Below are 17,047 nucleotides of genomic sequence, written 5' to 3' on the forward strand. Positions count from 1 at the left end.
ATTAGGAATAAGTAACCTAAAAGTTTGGGTTGTGGAGTCCTGCTTTCAAGAGGAGTCTCGTCGGTAGGGGGTGGAGAATTGATTTCTTTGGGCTTTTATGTGATTTTGTTGAAATTCAGAGATTTTTGTCTATGTTCCATCACCATAAAAAATCTATTTTTAGGATATTGTGTGACAGAGCAAATGCTGTCATTATGTACAAACAGTTAGAGCATGCTCACAGCCACTCTGCTCGTGTCATCACCCTGCCTCCTCAAGTGCTGTGCCTGGCCCTGTTTTACTTTGCCATGCTTTTGTGAAACCCCATGGCAATATTAAACACATTATGAAATTAATTTTTAAGCTGAAATTGGAACAGCTGCTGCGGGGCCGACGGAGCCTTTTCACTCAGGATGCGGTGACCTGGGCAGCTCCTCGGGGTCCCCCAGCATGCCTGCAGCACTCACAGCTGCCCGCTGCTCCTGGCAGGGCCCTGCGGGGTGCTGGGGGCCCTGCGGGGTGTGGGTGGCCCCATGGGGTGCTGGTGGCCCTGCTGGCCCTGTCGGGAGCCCGGCTGAGCCCCTCAGGGATGGGTTCGTGGGACGCTGCAGTGCAGGCAGCTGGCGGGGCCAGGCTGCGAGCCGAGCGCTCAGGGGCTGGTCGGCAGTCACAGCTTCCTAGGGAGAGATCTTGTGTTGAGTCCCCGGTCTCAGAAACCATCTTTAGGGTGAACTGAGACCTTCAGTAAAATCTAAAAAGAGCACTTTTTTTTTTTTTTTTTTTTTTAAGTGAATGCAGCACGTCCGTGTTAGACTGCAGCGTCTCCGTTCGCACAGAGGGAATATTGAGCGGGGCGCCAGGCTTTCCGTGACGCTGTGCTGGCTGATCCTGGATAAATATTTCCTTTTGGTTCAGATTTCTGGTCTGACCTCTGGAGCCTTGGCTGCGAAAGGGGAGAACGGAGTTAATATAGCCCAGAGATGATTTTAATTACCGATTTTAATAATTAAAACGGAGAACAAGAAGCCTTCAAAGCTTGATCTTTTCTTTCCTAAGTACATTACTCAGTTTTCCTTTAACTATAACTGGTTCTGATTGCAGGGTGCTGATACCACTCAGTGCAGCCTTCAGACTGAACCTGAAGCGTGCTTCTTGCACAGCTCAGACAGCCCTTGCCTATTTAAAAAGTTACATAGCTTAATGGAAACCAAAAACTTTATATTTGTTAACTCTTTTTTTTCCGTTTTTTTCTTGAGTGTGAAGTGTCAGCGAGTATTGGAGTGAGAGCTGGAAGCTGACTAAAGGCTTTCAAACACTTCAAGTACTGGATGGCTGGGGAAAGAAAATGTTCATCCGAATGCTTTGCATTTAAAAATGAGCTGCCTTGTGTTAGCAGAGCAGCCCTGGTGGTTCGTATGGCTGGGCCCTGGGCTCAAGGCCAACTTCGGAGTTTTATAAACAATTCTGCCAGCCTTTCTGTGTGAGTGGCCTGAATTTTTGAGCTGTTGGCTTGGCCGTGCTGCTTCGTGTTTGGTTCCATGACAGGGAGAGGCTGCGCATCTTTTCTATCTTTATTAAAGGGCTAGGTGGGGCTGTTTAATGAGTGCAGACGGAATTGGACACTCTTTTTTTTAAACTTAGGTAACGTTTTGGGTTTAGGTGATTATTTCTCACTCTTTTTTTTCTTCCCCATTTTATTTTGCTGTCATTGTTTCTGTGTGCTTAGCATACATTTTTGGTATAGACTTATGTTTGTAAATCTAGCAGGTCTGGGTGGACATTTCCACCTGGTCACAGCTTGCAGTACTCAGGTGCAGGGCAGCGTACACAGCTGTAGCTCAGACAGCCTTTGCCATCTGGGCTACGTCTGTCACTGACCTGCTTTAGCTCTGAAACGGGGCCTCAAGTCACATTTAGCCAGCAGCTGAGGCTCCGGAGCTGAGTGTTTGGCCTCGGGGTGCCCGGCCTGAGCACTGGGGCTGTGCAAGGTGGGCGCAGGGCATTGCGGTGACCTTCGGCACATGTGTGTGGGGCAGCGGGGCTGGGCAGGCACCCGAGGCTCCTTCTGCCCAGGGGCTCTCAGCTCGGCCCCTGGTGGGGCCGCAGCCCCCAGCACAGGCAGAGCGAGCGGGGGGCTCGGCTGGGGGGTGGTGGGAGCAGTTCTGTCTGTGGAGGGCAGAGCCGGACGCCTGTTCACACAGCTTTGTTTCTTTATTTTCCTTTCTCCCGCAGTTCCCTCCATCCAGTGACTTCCTTCATTCTCCAAAGCTGAGGCCCTCTCAAGGAACGCCAGGCAGTGAGGAGTTATTTTTTAGTAGAAAAAGGCCGCCGAGGAATTTGTTTCAGAACAGCGTAGATTTTAACTCTGAGCATTCTGCTGTTTGTGCCGGTAAGTACTGACAGAGATGCATGCTTGGTCTGCCACTTACAAAACGGATCTGGAAGAACCTGAGCACAAATTTATAGCTTCATGATATGGTTAACCATCTGCCGATTAGTGGGTTCGTTATTTATTTTCATTTACTCTGAAGAATTGAGTAGCAGGCACAGGGCTCTGCCTCCAGCTGCAGCAAGCTGCAGAAGCCCCGCTCGTGCTCGTGAAGAAGCGCGCTGCCCCTGACAGCAGGCCTGCTGTGCACAGAGCTGTGCTAGGTTACGTGCCTCCGGCAGAGTTCATGGGCCAGCCTCTTCCGCAGGTGGCACTGCGTTATTGCACAGTGAGACCAGACAGCAGTGGTGTGGTTTTGTGACCAGACGTGCTGAGCAAGAGGGCTTGGGAGATCCCTGGAACAGAGAGCTTCCCACTGCTCTTGCAAAATGAGGAAAAAGTGTCATTTACATCAGCAACACAGTAATTCAGTCTGTTTTTTTTTCACACTGTAAAATACAATTTGAATCACAGATAAAGAAGAAATCACAAAGAGACAGAGAATTTTACCAACTTTTCATCAAGAATGCACTGTTGGCTAGAGTAGCACTGATCAAGAATCAGTTGACAGTGAGTGTAGGATATTAAACACCAAACCACAAACCAGACAACATGTTCAGAAGGTCATACTTATGTGTGTGGTAGGCTCTTCAGAAGACCTGAGCAGTTCATATCTAACATAGATTTACTTTTCTGTTGTTATTGTTTTGTTTTGTTTTTGATTGTGTAAACAGCTAAGGTAGAGAGCTGTCTGAGGAGTGAGCTTTGAAGGTGGTTTTAAAGGATATAAAGTGTCATGGTATTGAAACACAGCTCTGTAGAAGACTGTAGGTGTAGTGCTACACTTAATTCATGCTTAGCAGTGATTTGTATTTTGATAGCCGAAGGCATATGAAGAGGCTGGGCAAGACCAGACCTGATTTATTCCCTTCCCTTGGCACTAGGTTATATGCCCAGCGTTGTTTGAGGATCGCTGACGTGTGTGGAATGCAAAGTTCACTCACGTGTTCTGCAAGGGGTGGTATCACACTAAAGAAATTCTCTGTATTTTGGGGGGTTAAGGTATTGTCCTCCCTCTGTTGTCACATATTTAAAGAGGTGATTGTTCTGTGTTTGTTTGTCTGTCTGTTTGTTTGTTTGTTTGTCCGAGTTGGAGGAGTGCCCTGAAGGACAGCCAGCCATTCTTCTCATTTGTGCCTCCGAGCAGCATTACGGGGTTGCTTAGGAACTTCTCAGTTCAGAACTCAGTGACTAGTTAGGTTTTACACTGCAAGTTAGACAGTGTTTTCCTTCCCTGTCACATATTGCTGTACGTGTTTTGTTAAACACTGCATGTAAAGTATTTATCTAGTTTTTTGTGTTTTTCTTTTGAAAGGTGCTATGGGCTCTCACCAGCCGCATATTTCAGGGAAATGTGGAACACTTGGATGCACACAGACACGTGGGAAGAGTGGTAGTGTGGACTCTGATTTACAGTTTTTAGGATTAAATAACGGTCAGCAGGACAAAGGTATATGGATTTTAACTGTCATAAGTCAGTGCATGTCACTTGGGAAATGTCTCTTCCTTGCTGCCTTAAGAAATAAAAACAATTATCAAAATGTTGTTCTGTCCCTATGCAAACACATTCATGCCTTGCTCCTGTGAGGTGGTTTTCATTTGTGGTCATTTGCAACCCTTTGATACCTGACGGTGTCACTGTACTAGATAAAACGTGGTACTGTAACAGAAACTGAACTTTTTGGGAAAATTTATATATATATATATAAATTCTCACTGTCATTGCTCTGATTGCCCCTGAAGCCCTCAGTTAGCTGGCACCTGCCTGGTGGGCTCTGGGCAGTTTTACTGGGCAGGTTTGCAGGGCAGTGCCACGTCAGGCCACTCTTGCTGCTAGTTTCAGGAGTGTGCCGTAACCCTGCAGGTGTAGGCTGGGGTGAGTCAGGACCTGCAACGTGCAGAAAATTGGCTGTTCATAAGTAGTAATAACAGTGAAAAGACCAGGTGAGCGCTTCGTGAAGGAATAGCCTCACTGTCCGGAGGAATGGGTGGCAGAGGTACCAAACTGTGGACAAAGCTGCTCGGAGGGGTCGGGCTGTCTGGCTCCGGCTGCTGGATGAGCGACAGGCTGGCAGCCGTCCTGCAGGATGTGCAGGAGCTTCATTCGCTGAGGTTACTGCTCACCGCTTACGGGCTCTGCATGCTGTGTTCTTCCAATGCCTATGGAAAGACAGGAGAAAATTTCTGTGTGCTGCTTGCCTCTAACTACAGGGCCGATCTTCTGTTCTCTTCCCCTCAGTCCTCACAAGGCTGTCAAGTACTTCGACGTACTTGCTGATTTATTCTCTGCAAGCAGATCCTGTGCCAGCAGTTATTGTCACCTGAGCCTTTCTCCACCCACACCGGGCTTGGTTTTCTCGGTGTCACTGCCCTGGGACAGCCAGGGAGTGCTGGGATGCCCCAGCCTGGGGAAGCAGCAGGCACAGAAGACAGAGACCTTGGAGCTGTCTGATTTGTAAATGACATCTTTGAGCTGTAACAGTAACTAAAGGCGTAATTGAATGGTCTGCGGAGTGGCGCAGATCATTAACAGGTTCCCCAAACCAAACTCACCATCACTTGCTCTCTCTCTTGGGCTGTGCTTTCCCATTCTTGTTTGTGGGGCCGTGCTCTTGGTAAGGTTGCTGGAATTGTCCAGCTTAAAATGAGCCTTTCAGAAGCTGTCAGGAGCATTGTTAAAACTTGTTCTCTTACTCATTTGCCATGGGTAAAAGCACGAGTGTATGTGGGAACAGTTCTGTTCCTGGTATTTTTGAGGTATTTGCATTTCATGGAAAAGAATTAAAACAGCCTAGTTCTAAATCTACCTTCATCTTTCCATTTTGATCTACTGATTTCCAGGAAATGTAATTTTGGGGTTTTATTTTAAAAGAAGTAACATTTATAACATCTGTGTTTATTTGTGCTCCTGTATCACTGGATTTTGAAAGCTGTGTTTGTAAATTTTATGCAATGCAGACTTGCGATACAGAGCAGCAAGCAGCAGGGCTGCGTTCTGTCATCTTGAATGATTCTTTTTTAAAAATATAATTAGTAAAACATGCCTGCAAAGCAGCTTAGGCTCAAACTTGGTTGATCAAATGCAGAAAGAAGGAAATTGATATTTTGAGGGAGGATGCAAATTGCAGCATTAAGTTAGCTGATTTGTACATGACTGCTTGGGTAAAATGCTGACGTTCAATTCTGATTGTGCAGAGTGTATTATTGCATTATAAATTACTATTGTAACGTCTGTCAAAGAGGGCAATTACCTCAAATACCACTCTCTTTTTCTTTGCTCAGTCTGTGCCAGCCTAAATTTTTCCAGCAAGACCCAGAGAAGTTTTTGCAATCAAGCAGAACACACGTTGTCCTTCCAAGGTCCTAATGCGAGCCAGGGGGCCTTCCTTCTGCCGTCCTACCCTCTGTCATCACCCAGGACCAGCCCCAAGCACGTCTCCTCGCCAGCTGACTCTCCAAAGAAGTCACAAGATAATACCATGAACTTCTCAAACTCCTGGCCTCTCAAAAGCTTTGAAGGACTGCCGAAGCCTAGTTCTCAGAAGCACCTTCGTAGTCAAAAGTCCAGAGACAATACAGGTAGGAATGCTGCCAATATGTTGAGAATGGATTGCAGGTTTGCATGTTGAGTGACTTCTAGCAGTAGTCAGAAAGCTTACAGGTAAATTGGGACTCATGCAACACCCCGAATGTAATTAGAAACGTTTTCTACCTGCTCTAGTCTAGTCATATCACTGGAGGCTTCTTTTTAAAAGCAGCATCTTTGCATATTGGTAGTTTGAAGTACTGAAATGTTTCATTCCTTTTGTCTTTTAAGTCTGTGGGATAAAAAATATGCAACAGCTCTGCTTTTTCTATTAGGAAAACAGGAATATTCCTACTCACTGACATCATCAGTGAAAAACTTACCAACAAACTAAAAGAAAAACAGATCCCAAAATCTAGCACTTTTAAGGAAAACCCATGCAGGAAGGCCTGCTACTTTTAATGCTCAGAATAATACGTGTACAAGAAAATACTGCTCATTGCATTTTGCTGATTTACCTTTTTTTATGCATTTGGGAACTGATGTCTCAAATTTCTAGTACTTGGAATAGCTCTTTAAATTCTGGCTACAAGCAGCTACATCTCCAGCTAGTGGAGTCTGTGCTGATTTCATCCCAATTTACACTGACAGCTAATGGCAGAGGCTGCTGTTTGTGGTCTGATTTCTTCCGTCTTTGAAGACCTCACGTACACATCAGTTACTGAAATAGTTTTAAGCTCATTTAGTTACAAGTACTTAAATAATTTAGCTGATTAGAGCAATGTTGACAGTTTTTCCAATTATGAATGTTATAAAAATAAAGTTGGGCAGGGAATCAATATTTAGTTTGTGTGAGAAATATATTTTCGTGTGTGTGTGTGTGTATTTATGCATACACGTGAATACAGGTATAGATGCATACGTAAAGGGAGTTCAGTGACATCAAGTTTTAAATACAAGAAAGTACTTTTTTAATGCTCATTGTGGAACTGATGACTGCAGGCTGCAGTAGAAGCCAAAACTAAGAATTTCTTGGTAAAGGAAGTGGATGTATGAACCAGGACAGTATGTCAGCTTGTGTCCAGCCTCTGCATGTCCCCAGATTCTGTCCAAATGCTCCTAGGTGTCCGTGTCTCACCTCGTTAGGGGACAAGTTTGTTATCTGACTCATATGGCTGGTTTTGTGTTCTTGTTGTTGTAAAAATTCACACACGCTCAGCCAAACGGAATGTTCTTGAAATGTATTTATAGTAGTAAATTCAATTAAGTGCATTAGTATGTTTTTTAACATAGCTCACCTCGTTTTCAAAGGTGTTTCCCTGTCCCACAAAGAAATGAGGCACGAAGTTTATTGTGGTCAGTGCTGTGCTCCTGCCGTCTCTCCAGAGGACTGACGCCTGCTTCTGTCTTATTCAGGGGACGATTCGCAGGAGAAACACTCCCCTCTGCAGCTGAAGCCCGCCTTGGTGAGGCACCCAGCTTCCCGCAGAGGCCTGAATGGGACCAGACCCGTGCCCCCCATACCGCGGCTCGCCAGCCCGCTGCCCGATAAGATCGAGTTAAGTGTGACAAAGTGGAAAAACGAGGAGTGTGAGGACACGTGGGTGAACGGAGTGGGCAGGAAGCTTGCAGCTGATCTTTCAGAGCTAACTCTTGATGGCGAGGAAGTGGACCAAGAAGAGGTTTGTTTAAATGTGTTTTGACACACTTTTCCAACTGATAGATTATAAACTCTTTTTTTTTTTTTTTTTTTTTTTTTTTAAACAAGTGCCAGAAAATACTAAACATTTCTGAATTAAATTTTTGGCACTGTGATCAGTGCAGCAGGTCTTTAGAGAGATACTGTTGAGTTCTCAGCAGACACTAACTAAAGCCCAACACCTACAGCCCACTAACTAAAGCCCACGGTACTTTAAAGTACCAGCTGAAGCCCAAGTCCTGTCTTTGTTCCAGGCATCTTAATTTCACTTGTTTTCCTCCGAGCCAGATCATAACGCTTTCAGTTATTGCAGTACTGAGACAGAACTGCAGGCCTTTGCACGGCTTTTATTCTCATTACCTTGAGTTAATTTTAAATTTCACCTCAGCTTTAAATAATAATCCTTTCACCTGTTAGAACTAATAACTTCATTGCTGAAGGGTTCTTTGGACTCGCAGTTTCGTCAGCCTCCCGAGTTGGTTAAGGGGGCTGTCTTTGATACGCAGCATGTCTCAGCTCTCTTAGAATTCAGTTACTTTTTCCTGGTGTAAAATGAGAAAAACTGATGTGAAGCTGGATGAACGTGATGCCACCTGCCTCTGTGTTGCACAGCACAGACACATTTGGCATTAGGCTCAAAAGGTCCTCCTGTCAGAGGAAACCTGCTGGTAATAATTTGTGCCCGACGCGTATTCAGTGGCAGTTTTCTGAGCGTGCCAGTCAAGCGGTGACTTAGTAAATACCTGAGATATTTAATACCGTCAAAACCCTTTTCCTTACATGACCCATGAGGCTTGTTAAAGAGGCTCACCCCCGCATTTCCCTGTACTGGTCTGTTAAATAGTCTGCAGTGAGCAGAGCTGCGTGTCCCACACTGCCGTTCCCAGCCCCGTGGGCTGTTCAGTGACCCCAGTGACCCCCTCGTGTATGCAGGGAGCTGGTGCTGATCCCTGCCGCTGTGCCCAGTACTGCTAAGGCATCCTGTAGCTCCCTCTGCTGCTCGGGTGTCTGATGGTTGAAAAATACCAAATCTTGGGAAGTAAAACAATGAAAGGGATCTTTACAACACCGCATAACATATCTGAATCTTCAGTCACATTGCCCACTAGGGCTCATGTGCAATGAACTACTGTAGACTTGAATTGACATTCAGAACCATGCTTCTTTTTTGCTTAAAAAAGCTCTTTCCCTATGCAGTGATTAAAAACTCTTTTTTTAATCCCATTTAGATGCAAAGTTCACTTAGATCTCTACGAAATAGTGCAGCTAAGAAGAGGGCAAAGCTAACCAGCAGCATTTCAGATCTTGAAAGTCCCGATTCTGCTCTTAAACTCGACCTGTCTGGGGATTCCCCTTCCCATGCTTCCTCGCCAAGTGTGGGCTCCTGTAGCGAAAGCGGAGTCTACAGCCAGGAGTCTCTGACGTCTCCTATATCCACGGTTCCTCAGAGAAAGAGAATAATGTGAGTGGAACTTGTATGTTAGCTCTGCTTTGAAATTCTCACACAGTCTCTGCTGGTGTTAGTTAAATATTAACAGAGGTGAAATCTGTAATTCATTTTTTTATATGAGACTGCTTTGCTTAATAGCTTGATTTTTATCTGCGAATTACTTTTCTACCTAAAAATACGTTGTCCTATCCAATAACTGGTTAATTATATTATTCTGGTTCGTACTGGGTTTAATTTTAAAGAGTTCCATGGTGCAGTCACAGTAATACAGTGCAGTTGGTGAAGTCCTGGCAGTGGTAGTAAATATTTTATTAAGACTTCAGCCTGTCATAGAAGTTATGTGAACCGTAGCCTAAACAAATGAGTAAGAAGGAGAATGAGTTAAGAGGACGGATAAAGTTTGCTTGTTGCAGCCTGAACATTGAAGCAGGAACATTTTTGTTGTTTTTTTGGTTTTGTTTTTCAGTAAAAGGAAAACAGTATAGGTTTTTGTTGCTATTTCAAATCATGAACTGTTTCCATTTTATAAACTATTTTACAATGAAATGGGAAGTTTCTCAGACTTTTTTAAAGTCTGCAGTACAGATCCCCCTTTTCTGCTCTAGGATCCCATGATAAATCTACTTGTAGCTCTGATCGTAAGATACATTTTATTTTTGTGAATAGGATAGGAAAAGGAGGATATATAAAACAGAATTAAAAATAAATAAATAAATAAATAAACCAGAAAGATTATTGAGATGGAGGCAGACTGGAATGATTCAGAATCAGAGGGTTTTTACAGCTGTGCAGTCTCAGAACTAAACTATATATACTTAACTTCCCTATACGCATTACTGCCAAAACACAGTTTTAATTTAAAATAGCACATGATAATGCTAGAATATATAAAAAGTCAAGACTATAAAATGCTGTATGTGATGTTCTTCCAGGCAGGGTTTTAGCTAGAACACCTCTACCCGTTCTGTACAACATACCGTTCTCATTTTTCAGTCATAAGCTTAATGTTTTACAGGATTCACAGAAATGGGAGTTCTGAAGTAGTAACAAAGGTGATGTCTGGCAGGAAGAATGATTTTGTAGATGTGACAAAATATATCCCAGAAGACTTTAAAAGCCTTGGAATGTTCAGAAAATGTTCAGACAGTTTGTTTCAGCTGCTAGTTTTCCAGTGTTGGAAATTGTCATTGTCTGTCCACAAAGTCAGGGTAGCTGGGCAACACAAATATAAGCTTCTTCTATGTATTTGCTTTTAGAAGTATCAGTTTAGCCACTGGTAAACTACTGTGAGCAGTGGGAGCATGATACTTGTATTAGTGGTATTTCAGAAGTATGCCAGGCTTCTGGTTGTGTGCGTTTTGGTACTGTACTAGCAGGAAGTGGAGGAGCTGCTGTTTGCCTGTGACTATTGTGTAGGTAAGCACAGTACTTAGCAGTTCAGAGTACTCGGATGAATCACTTTTAATATTCAAATGCATCATTTGAAGAAAAATGTGTGAAGATAATGCTGTAGGTAACAGCATTTTCCTGGTGAATATCTGTCTGCTAGAAACTGAGCTGAAAACTGCTCCTTTCTGATAGCCAAAGGCCAGTGGCTTTGGTCGCTGTTTGCCGTTCTTTGCCAGATTGGATCCAGCAGTATCAGTCCCCTAGGCCAAATGATTCCTTTGCTTTTTGAATTTATGCTCACTGTAGTCCTCGTGTAAAGTTTACTTTTAAGGGTTGTCTTTATGCTGTTCTTCATAACAGACCTGCTCATCAAATTATTTCCACTGATTTCATTTTCCTTTTCTACTCAGTGTGAGCACTTGTAGAGGTATTCTGGAAATATTTGTCCTCCAGGTACACTGGGGAGGAAAAACTGAAATCTATTGATGTTTTTGCTACAAAGTATTGCTTAGTTGGGCTCTGAGTAGTGTGTAGAATTGTATTTACAAAATGTGTTTTGTATTGTAACAGGTCAGACACCTTTCCACTGCTTGGCAGTAAATCACAGCCTGCAAGAGTATCTTCAGCAAGAAATAGAGATGCAAACGTGGCAGAACATAACTCAAGCACAGGTATTTCACTGTGCTTATAAATGTATATATCCTGCTTCAGTGATGTGACTGAATAGTCAGTTGATTTGATTTTGAGTGTTCTTATTTGTTCAATGAGCTCGCGTCCCTTAAGCACTTAAGAAAAGGTAATTACTAGACACTGTCTGGTCAAAATGAGATTATATTGTGGTATAGAAAGAAATGAGGAGCTCAAGGTTTATTCTTTACTACGTCAAGATAAAATGTGTTAATGCAAACGCTGCCTGTGAGTACATGCACTTCAAAATTCAAAATTGTATTGCCTGAAAATTCCTTGGACACCAACAGATAAGAGTGGGGAGGGTCAAAAGGTAAAAGGCAAGCAGTTAATTTCCTGGTAGGAAATTGAAGTTAAGTGATGCTGTTCCATTGCATGCTTATAGTGAACAACAGGTGACTGCAGATTCCTGTCACGGGCAGAAATCAATTGTTTACGATTATGTATGTTTAATCAATTTGGGTTCAACTAGAAGGAGGTATTTCCTTAGAGAAAAGGAATGGTGGGAGCCAGCTCCACAAAGTTCTTTTCTGATGTTTCTTCCCAGTGACTACCTGGGCAACCTGCTCTAGGGAACCTGCTTTGGCAGGAGGGTTGGACCTGATGATCTCTTGAGGTTCCTTCCAACCCCTACAATTCTGTGATTCTGTGACTACTCTGATGCACCCTCCTTCAGCCTCAGCAGCCGTGATTTTTTCCAGGAAGCTTACAAAGCTTTGTGTGATTGAGACAGGAGGGCATCTGAATTCACAAAACATCATAATCAATGAATAATAGTCATGACTGATATTGATGATCCTTTTTCATTAATTTAAGTAATTGCTCCTCATTTTAAATAAAGTCACTCCTTTTTCTCGGGATAAATTAGAAAATAGGTTTGTCAGGTAACAGCTTACACCAGAAAGCAAACACTGCACGTACACAGTAATACATATTGTGGTTAATGATATTCATCATACGAAAGGGCTTCTGTGAGAAATTGCCATTTGGTGTAAAATAATGAGCAACACAGTTATTTTGCGTACTGAACCAGTTAATCAGCTGGAATAGACAGCACTGGACCACTTGTGAAGAGCTGACAGCATGCTTTACTGATAAGGTCAACATCATAATGCATGTACAGCTAACTAGTGAAGAAGAGTCCTCTGCTTCCACTACTGGAAGATAGATGGGCTTGGTCCATCTCACAGGACAAATCTCAAAAAGCTCAATTTTTTACACTGGAACTTGGAAAATTTCTAAAAATCAGGTTGGCATTTAACTGTTCTCATCAGATGAAAGATTTTTTTTTTCCTAATACTGAACCTAAACCTACCTTGCTGTAATTTAATCTCTTAACTTCTTGATTTTATTTCAAGAATTGGATTATTTTCTTAATTCAAGCAACTACCTTTTATGTATCAGAAGATTATTCCTTTTTTATTCCTCCCTTTTGTTTTCTGTCCTCTAGACTAACTCTTTTTTTTTTTTCTAGCTTTCCTTCTTAGTTCAAACTTAGGTCTTAGGGCACAGTCCATAGTTCTCCTTGCTGGAAGAGCCGTACTGCCAAGGATCCCACAACATAACATTCCCTTTGGTTTCCATCCCCTAGCAGAACACAGCACTCTGTTCCAATCCAAGTTCTTAGCTGAAGAAGGGAACAGAGGAAAGCTTTCTAAGGATTTCAGTAGGGCTCGTGGTCTCACGTGGGCACGGTCAGGTTGACACTGACAGCCACCAGGGTAAGACTTCAGGACAGATGGGCATAAGCAGGAAAATGCATCAGTGCCTCCATGCCAGCCACAGCGACTCTGGCCATAGAGAGCTGGCTGTTCCTCTCAAAGGAAGGGGCCTGGAGCACTCCTGATGCTGGGATTACCGAGCTGCATCAGCCATGCACTGAGTGCTCAGTTTCAACTGATAATGATTGCAACATTAAAATGTGTTTCATGACTTCTAGCATATGTAAATGGAAGGATTTCTTGTGGTTTTAGTTAGTATTTTAGTATTTTCACTTAGTTCACTTATGACTTAGTTTTGCTTTCAGTAATGAATTAACTAATATTCATTGTTCAGATTTAAAGACTTAAAAACAATTTTTCAGTCTTTGAGTTCGGTTTGGAACTTGGGTTTAGCTGCAATTGAAAAACTTTGCATGTAAGAGATGAACAGAGCCTGAGCATCTTTGTCAAAATGTTCATTCTGTATGCATGAAGTCTGAGAGTTTCTGAAAATGTAACTTTTTGAGAATCCTGTAACATACCGGAAGTATACTTCAAGTTTGTTTTTTTTAATACTTCAAGTATTAAATTTTTAATACTTCAAGTTTGCTTTTTTTTAATACTTGATTTTGTTCTTTTTGCATGGCTAGTATTTGATGATAAAGGGACTTCTAATGTTAGCATAGTTGGCCAACGCCTGAACTGTGGCAATGGATGTGGAGATTATGAGGACAAGAAGCAAAAAGAAGGGTCACGAAGTATTTTTAAAAGTCAAAATATGGAACAACAAAGAAGTTTTAAGCATTCAAAAGGTTTGTGAGTTTGCTATATTACTGTTCATCAGAGCTCTTGTTTATGGCAAAAAACTGAGGTCATGTGTAGCTTTTTTACAAAATAGCTTTTATAGAAAATGCATTTCAAGGTGTTTAATGTGTTTTTCTGTATTCTAGCTTTTATACTTACTCTAATGATTTTGGTTGATATTTTTGGTCATTAATTAAAATCAGAGTGCAAGTTAAATTAAAACTAAAAATAGAGAGTACAAACCATGAAAAAAGGGCCAAGATATTATTTCAATATTAATACATGAAGAGCTCTAAAAGTTTGTGTTTTTAAGTTGCTCTGTTGTTCATTGGTAAAATTAAGGAACTTAAGTCAATATATTTCACATTTAACTGTGTCATTTCAATAGGCAGAACATACCAGAGCTACTAGATGTATTTTGCAAATATGAGCTTGTTAGAATAGAGCAACAGTGTTTTTGTGGTTTGTTTTTTGACCATCAAAACTAAAATTTGGAAGCTTTAGGAGCACATTGTTTTGCTCCCTTTTGTTCAGATCTCACAGTGGCTAAAATAGACATCAGGTAACTATGTTTCTGTGGCAAATAAAAAATTAACTGCCAATTTTCTACGTATCAATAGACACTGAATAATGAAGTATTTGTCTCTATAAGATCTTTTGTTTTCTCCATCTCTTTTCAACATTAAATGTAGATAGATTTGTCTGTTCTCAAGGTTTTATAGAAATGGCAGAGTGCTACTTCATGTGAAACATTTAAACCTGAGCAGTCCAAGTAAAGTATATAATCAGATTTGTTAAACCACCCCCCTTCATTTTTTCTTGTCATTACCTGCTTAACCAGTGACAATTGTGAAAAGAAAATTCATAAATTTTTTAAGCTGGAATCCAAGTTTAGGACAGAAGGTCCTGATATGTGGTTAGGTTCCAAAGAGGATCCAGCATTTGATGCACTTTTAGTTATGGTTTAAGAGAAAATAGCTTATGAAGTCTCAAGATTGTATTCAAGAAAACACCCAAAAGACCAATTTTGACAGTCTTCAAAACTTGGAACATTCAGATGCCAATGCCAGTCTTTGTGTGAGGACAAAATAGCACATTCAAGAGAAACCTTTTCACTTGATGTTATTTCTCATAAAGCATAAAGAGGAGAGCTCCAAAACCACTGAATCAGATAATTTGTAAGGTAAAGAGGCACCTGTCATAATCTTGCCTGAAATTACTTTTGGCAAATTAAAGATTGAGATGAGGGCAGAAAGTGGGACTCTTGAAAGGTCTGTTATAAATGCCTGAGCTGCACACCTGCCTGGCAGAGGGCTGTCCCAGCTTCTGTGTGCCCGGTGCTTCCATGGGCTAGAGATGTAACAGCAGCTGTGGCTGTAACGTAGGGCTGTCACTAACAGAACGTTCCTCAACTGAGGTTTTTCAGTGGCCCAGTCATTTTATTTGTGCACTTTCTAGAATGCAGTCAAGCTTTCCTAAACCATCTTTTCTGTTTAGAAATTTCAGATTATTCAGGTTAAATAGCAAAAACAAATGGAGATCTTTGTTTGTCACAAATGATCACGTTTTATTTGCAATTAGTGTAACCAATAAATATGTATATATAATATCCCATCCACTTCAGTGAAGAATCTGAGGAACTGATAGTTATATGGGAAACAACACTAAGTGCTGCTTGGAAAAAAATATTTTAGCAAATTCTGTTTTGATTAAGTTGTGCTGAATTAATTAAGAAACAGTTCTATACTTCCAATAAGCAATAAGTGAGTTCAAACTTTTTGTTTGTTTGTTTTCCCCAGTGGAACCAGCTGATTTAAAGGATTTAACCTCCTTTTAGAAACTTTGGTTTTCTTTTTGTCATTGGCAGAAATCTTTTTTACTGTATGCTTTTCAAGATTTTGTGGTTACTGATGTTTAGTGAATCCTGTTAACTTCAGTAACTTGAGAACAACCTGATTCTTAAAAACGATAAATTCAGGTATCAGTGAATGATGACATTTTAGAAGAATGAAACATGTACCAAAGGGTGAACTGCTGGATGTACAGTGGGTGATTTTTTTTCCTTTTTTTTTTTTTTTTTTAGTTTTTGCAGGGTCAACATCTGGTTTTCAACAGATGAATAACCTAGATTTCATTTCGCCAAGTGTCTTGTCTGAAGATGCGGTTGTAGTCGTTGGTAAAGGTTGGTAAAATCCTTGGTAAAAAAAATAATTAAAAAAAAAATCTCCCATATCTCATATTATTAAAATGAGGGAAAATATACTTTCTGAAGAGGAAAAAAGAGAAATAGGTTCCCTAAAACATTTGAGATTGTGAACTGTCTTCAGTTTAAATGGAAGTAAAAGGGTAATGCTTGAAAGGTTTGCCTTTACTGGGTTCTGCAATTCCATTCCAACAAGAGAGATTGGAAGCATATTATGAAGGTTAGTTTTCACTTCTAGCCTAGTGTGCACTCATGTACGTGCATCCATCCTACATGGCAGAATAAGGTAAGATTACCTTTGGGGGGAAATTGGCACTAATAGGACAACAGCAATGTTTTTATTTAATGGAATTAATTTTGTTTTGCTTTAGTTTTTGCTCAGTTTGGATGAAAAAATAACTACTTTGGTAAGGGCACAACACAGTATGCTTTTCAGGTGTTTTTGGAAGTCCTTCTTCTGCTCGAACACATAGCCAGTCCATAGCATGTGCAGAGAACGGAGACGACCAGTCTGTCAAACAGGAGACCGAGCCACCCTCAGGGATCTGTAGGAGAAGCATCCAGCAGAGCAGTGCTTCTCATTTCCACGCTGAAAATGAAAAAGAGGTAAGATTTCAGGACTATTTACTGTCTCACTTCCTCTTTTAATATGTATGAATCCAGGTGAATATAATTTTGCATTCTCTATGGTATGGTAAATGAGTTCAGTTAAAATGCATTAATTCATAGCTAGGGTGACGTGCAGCAGAATACAAATCATAGAATCTATCGGGTTGGAAAAGACATCTAAGATCATCTAGTTCAGCCTAAATCCTTTTATCCTGTTACTGATTGAGTTCCGTTATGTGGTGAAGACTAAATCTGGATTACAGTGAGAACACATTCGTGAACATCTGGTTAACTGTGTGCAAATTTTTGCTCTGACTGCCTATTTAACCATTTTGCAAACAGCAATGAAAGCACGTTTGCTTTTTCTGACATTTGCAGAATTTTATATTAAACCTAAAACGTTTCTTGTCATTCAGAGTTATTTTTCTATTGAATTTTAAATAAAAACTGTAACGTGACTTCTTGCTGCATGTCCATGTCCATGTGATGCCATCTGTTGATTGGTAACGCCAT

At 41.3% G+C, this 17,047-nt stretch overlaps 1 protein-coding gene across 4 annotated transcripts in view; it reads left to right on the forward strand.

Moving 5' to 3' along the window:
• TOGARAM1 (TOG array regulator of axonemal microtubules 1) overlaps positions 1-17,047 on the forward strand; it is a 39,231-nt gene that overhangs the window by 7,232 nt on the left and 14,952 nt on the right. For 3 of the 4 annotated variants that reach the window (XM_082762013.1, XM_082762015.1, XM_082762016.1), the window contains 9 exons: positions 2,212-2,368; positions 3,783-3,917; positions 5,750-6,046; positions 7,410-7,675; positions 8,922-9,154; positions 11,102-11,202; positions 13,569-13,730; positions 15,806-15,904; positions 16,362-16,531. In XM_082762013.1, the coding sequence (XP_082618139.1) occupies positions 2,212-2,368; positions 3,783-3,917; positions 5,750-6,046; positions 7,410-7,675; positions 8,922-9,154; positions 11,102-11,202; positions 13,569-13,730; positions 15,806-15,904; positions 16,362-16,531 (1,620 nt within the window). The remainder of the gene's footprint in view (positions 1-2,211; positions 2,369-3,782; positions 3,918-5,749; positions 6,047-7,409; positions 7,676-8,921; positions 9,155-11,101; positions 11,203-13,568; positions 13,731-15,805; positions 15,905-16,361; positions 16,532-17,047) is intronic. The other variant, XM_082762014.1, reaches the window with a different exon arrangement.

The sequence above is a fragment of the Aythya marila genome, assembly GCF_965140915.1.
Source record: "Aythya marila genome assembly, chromosome: 5".
Taxonomy (NCBI): domain Eukaryota; kingdom Metazoa; phylum Chordata; class Aves; order Anseriformes; family Anatidae; genus Aythya; species Aythya marila.